This window comes from Lathyrus oleraceus, chromosome 6 (assembly GCF_024323335.1).
Source record: "Lathyrus oleraceus cultivar Zhongwan6 chromosome 6, CAAS_Psat_ZW6_1.0, whole genome shotgun sequence".
Taxonomy (NCBI): Eukaryota; Viridiplantae; Streptophyta; class Magnoliopsida; order Fabales; family Fabaceae; genus Lathyrus; species Lathyrus oleraceus.
This window is the reverse complement of record NC_066584.1, coordinates 511,776,505-511,780,661: the sequence shown is the minus strand read 5'-3', so window position 1 is coordinate 511,780,661 and position 4,157 is coordinate 511,776,505. Positions and strand designations below refer to the sequence as shown.

The following is a 4,157-nucleotide window of genomic DNA, read 5'->3' as shown; positions in this document are numbered from 1 at the left end:
TAAGAAGACAATTTCAAATACATAAACTTATAAGGATTGCATTTATTACTCGCTCCCATTCGAAATAATTGTTAAAATTTTTACACACAATACATATTATTTGAATGGGATTAAAGGTAGTGCACTGTCATCCAATAAAATTTGAATGGGATTAAAGGTAAACTTTCTTTACACCATCATCCAATAAAATTATAACGTTCTGCCATGTCTTACTAGTATTTTAAAATTAAACGTGTGATTTGGCGGGATGCACGTCTCGAATTGGTTGAAACTGTAAAAATATACACTGTCAGTGCATAATCTTTTTTCTCTTACTTGAATAGGGCAATAATTAATAGATATATTTGAAAAAATAAAAATGACATTCATTTTAAAACAAATTTTGTTTACTAACACAACAGTCATTTAAAAAAAACAAATTTTGTTTACTAACACAACAGTCATTTTAAAACGGAAAGAGTACAAGCTCCAGACTAAAAGCTTTCATGTCATTTGATTGTTGCAGAAGAATGAGAAATCTCAATCTGTGATTTATGCAGATGCATGCATTCTTAACAGTTATAATAGTGATCAACCTTTCATTCCAATTTTTCATGATTCTACAGCAACAACACCTTACAGAATTACTCTCTGTACTATCTACAGTGTACACTATGTTGCATTACAGTTTCAAGATAAAAACTCTCAACAACTCTTTCCTTTTGCAAGTTCAAACTCAAAGCGCGTAAATTCGATCAACCTCGGAATTAGAGAATTCAGAATGATGCCATGAGTTAGATCCACTTCGCCTAGCTTGTTGCTTCTCTTTCTTCCGCATCGATCGTGTTCTCTTAGACCTCACTACATAGTAAGTCATTGTGCCGAGAACACCGGATATTATAACTCCTCCAACTACCGTAACCAGAATTGCAGCCCACCGGTTATTCCGACCCACGACTATGTACGATGAGGCAATGAATGCTACTGAGGTACAAACAGAAGCCAACCACATGAGCTTGTTAATCACCTCTACCACCCTTTTCTCTGCTTTTGTTTCACCTCTAACCAAGGTAATTTGAACCACCACAACAGCCAAAGATGTGAAAAGCGCTATCGCGTTGAATATGAAGAAGATTTTAAATGAAGAATAACCTGCCACCACTCCTGAACCGTCGTCGTTATCCCCGCCTGGTACGGTGAATATAGCAGCAAAAGCAACTGTAGCAAACAACACAGCCACCACTGTCACTGAGTTTGTGGCATTGTTAATTCCTTCCCTGTGGAGTTTCCTTAGCTCTTTGGAAATATTATGAACATTTTTGTTCGTTCTCCTGGTTTGTTCCAGCTGAGTGTGAACATCTTTCTTAATTTGTGTAACGGTTTTCCTCAATTCGTCCCTCGGTTGGTTGAGCTCATTGGCTCTAAGTGCCCCGTACCGAGAAAGGACGTCCTTTATATCTGACGATTCTTCAGAGAGAGGAAGATTTTCAGCAATGTCAAGAGCTGTTTTGTGGTCTCGCGTTAACGCATTTACGTTGGTGTCTGGCAGAAGTAACAACTCATTCACTATCTGTGCAACAAATTGACAAACAATATTAGATTTTTACTTTGACGAAGTCTATGACATGACATGCTTAAAAGTAACTTAATTTGTATTACTCCATCTATATATGTATGGTGTTTGTAATGCTGTGCTACTGTTGACATACCTCGACTCGCTTTTTCCTAGTTGCCACGTGTAATGCGGTGTTACCGAATTTGTCAGGAAGCATAACAATAGCAGCATCTGCTTCAAGAAGCAACTTCACCACGTCACAGCTCTGTCCTTTTACAGCCATATGCAAAGCAGTTTGTCCTTTCTTGTCAGTCCTTCGAGCCAACTGAGGGTCTTTACTGAGCAAAGCTTTCACAATTTCTATATGACCAGGACGAGCAGCTAAATGCAATGCATTTTTCCCATTAGATCTTGCTATTTCCAACAAGCTGCCATCCTTCGACAGAAGTTCATTCACCACTTCAACGTGCCCTCTCGTTGCAGCTGTTATAAGTGGAGTGGAGTTGGATGGACCAATGGTTTTGCTTAAGCTTGGGTCATAGTCTAGTAAAACCTGAACAATGGCTGCAAATGAAAATTCACAACCGATTATTACAAAGAACAGAAGACAAAGTACTCACATTTTCAATTAACATCGACAATCAAGAACATCATAACCAACAAACTGAAGCTATTCAAGGTCTAACAATTAGAACAAAAATAAGCCAGCCATTAATGTTTGGAAGCAATGACAGAATTGGACGACTTGTCTACATAGCATTAACTCCACTAATGAAGAATAAAACACTGAACTCGCTTCATAACTTTCCTCTCGGAGCTTCCATTAAAAGCATCATAATTGATTTTCTTTATTTAATACCTTAAACAAGATAGATGACAAATCTACTCACATACACATCTATATTGTTATTCTAAGTTGACACTAACAATCAGAGTCCATTCGAATTGACTTAATTGAACTTCTCTACTGACATAAGCTCTAAGTTAACTATACGAGAGAGCTTATGAAAACAACTTATGATTTGTTCCTAAGCTACTTCAGCTTATTTCCATAATCTCTCAATTTTTAGCTTATACAAACAACTTATAGCTTACGCATCGGCACTTAATTAATTAAGTAGTTTATCCAAACAGGACTTGGAAAGTGTTCTAAAACAAGTAGAAAACTCACTCAACAACAAAACTACTTAAATTATCCATTTATACAAAAAGAAACATAATCAAATTCGCGAAATTCAGCATCAAAACAAAGGAAGAAAGTAAAAATCACCATGATGTCCTTGACTAGCCGCAATATGCAAAGGATCAAAACCAGATCGATTCTTTTTCGAAACAGTTTGAAGAGTTGAATGTTTCAACAACTCCTTAACAACATCAAGGTGACCCTTTTCAGCAGCAGTAAACAGAGCAGTTTCACCAAGTTCATTCTCTTCATTAACAACCAAAGCACGAACCTCGGCAATCTCAGCGTTAAGATCAACATCATCATCACCACTCAAATTACCCATTATCTGAGAATCAATATCAAGAAGGATCTGTCTCACAGCACCAACATCACCTCTCTGAGCCGCCAGATGAAGTTCGGTATCGTTATGACGGCCGGTCACTTGCTTCACGTACTTCTTCTTCCCAGCTTGGTCGATCCGTTTGCCGGAGTTTGATAGGACTAGAGCAGGCGCCGTGGCAGACGACGGAGATGGCGACGGGGATATTTCAGAAAGGGGGTTCTGAGTTGGGGTCATGGTTGTTTTTTCCAAATCTCTTTGATTTTGAGATCCTCCTGCAATTAAAGTAAAAGGGTTATCAAAAAATGTAAAATTTAGATGTTTGAGTGAAGAAAAAGAGAGAAAGAAGAGAAGAAGAAGAACCTGGTAGGTTGAAATTGGAGGGCATGAATATGATGTATGATAGAAGAGTGAGTGATATATCTAATAGTGAAGATTAATGAGATATAGGAAGGAAGGATGAAAGTGAAGGAAGTAGAAAAGAGTCATAAGGGTTTGGCTATGATTTGATGATTGATGATAAAAGAGAATGATGAGTGGGAATAGGAAACTCATGGGAAAGAGGGAGGAGGCATTCAACATGGACAAAAAAAAACATCTTGGATTTTTCTTTACTATGATTTTTCTTTTCTTTTTTTAAATTATTTATAAATAATATCAAAAGGATCTTTTTTAATTCTTCAAAATAATAGTATTCCAATATAATAAGTGTATGTATAAATAAAATAGAATTAAAATGAAAATGTAAAACAAATAGTGTCAATTTCTTATAAGAAAATCAATCTTCTTAAAAATTATCTTCATTGATTTAGAAGATATTACATAAGTATTTGGATTTTTTTATAAAAGATTTGTTGCTTCTAGTATTAGAAAATAATAAATTTTAAAAATAAATAGTACGAAAGTATGTTGTTTATTGGAATAGTTCTTTTTTTCATGTTTGATCATTAATGAAGTGATTTTTGAGAGTTGTTTGTGCCACAATAAAACCTATATGAAGTCTATACATATCTTCTTTCTTTCTAACCACGCATACGTCAAAATATATGTTGATCTAAGTGTTAATCTTCTTTCATGTGAGTCGGTTAAGACATTCACAGGCGCCTATTTCCGACCCA

At 35.8% G+C, this 4,157-nt stretch overlaps 1 protein-coding gene across 1 annotated transcript; it reads right to left on the bottom strand.

Moving 5' to 3' along the window:
- Nucleotides 1-564: 564 nt before the first annotated feature.
- LOC127098126 (ankyrin repeat-containing protein ITN1) lies at nucleotides 565-3,652 on the bottom strand. Its single transcript, XM_051036631.1, has 4 exons — nucleotides 3,403-3,652; nucleotides 2,805-3,314; nucleotides 1,689-2,098; nucleotides 565-1,549 (listed from the first exon to the last, which is right to left on the bottom strand). The coding sequence occupies exons 1-4, from the start codon at nucleotides 3,425-3,427 to the stop codon at nucleotides 716-718; spliced, it is 1,779 nt and encodes a 592-aa protein (XP_050892588.1). The 5' UTR covers nucleotides 3,428-3,652; the 3' UTR covers nucleotides 565-715.
- Between the last annotated feature and the right edge of the window lie 505 nt (nucleotides 3,653-4,157).

Coding starts and splice junctions, on each gene's coding strand:
- LOC127098126 (XM_051036631.1), bottom strand. CDS start 3,427: ATGCCCTCCAATTTCAACCTACCAG. Junction 3,315..3,402: donor CTCCAATTTCAACCTACCAG/GTTCTTCTTCTT, acceptor CTTTAATTGCAG/GAGGATCTCAAAATCAAAGA. Junction 2,099..2,804: donor GGCTAGTCAAGGACATCATG/GTGATTTTTACT, acceptor TTTCATTTGCAG/CCATTGTTCAGGTTTTACTA.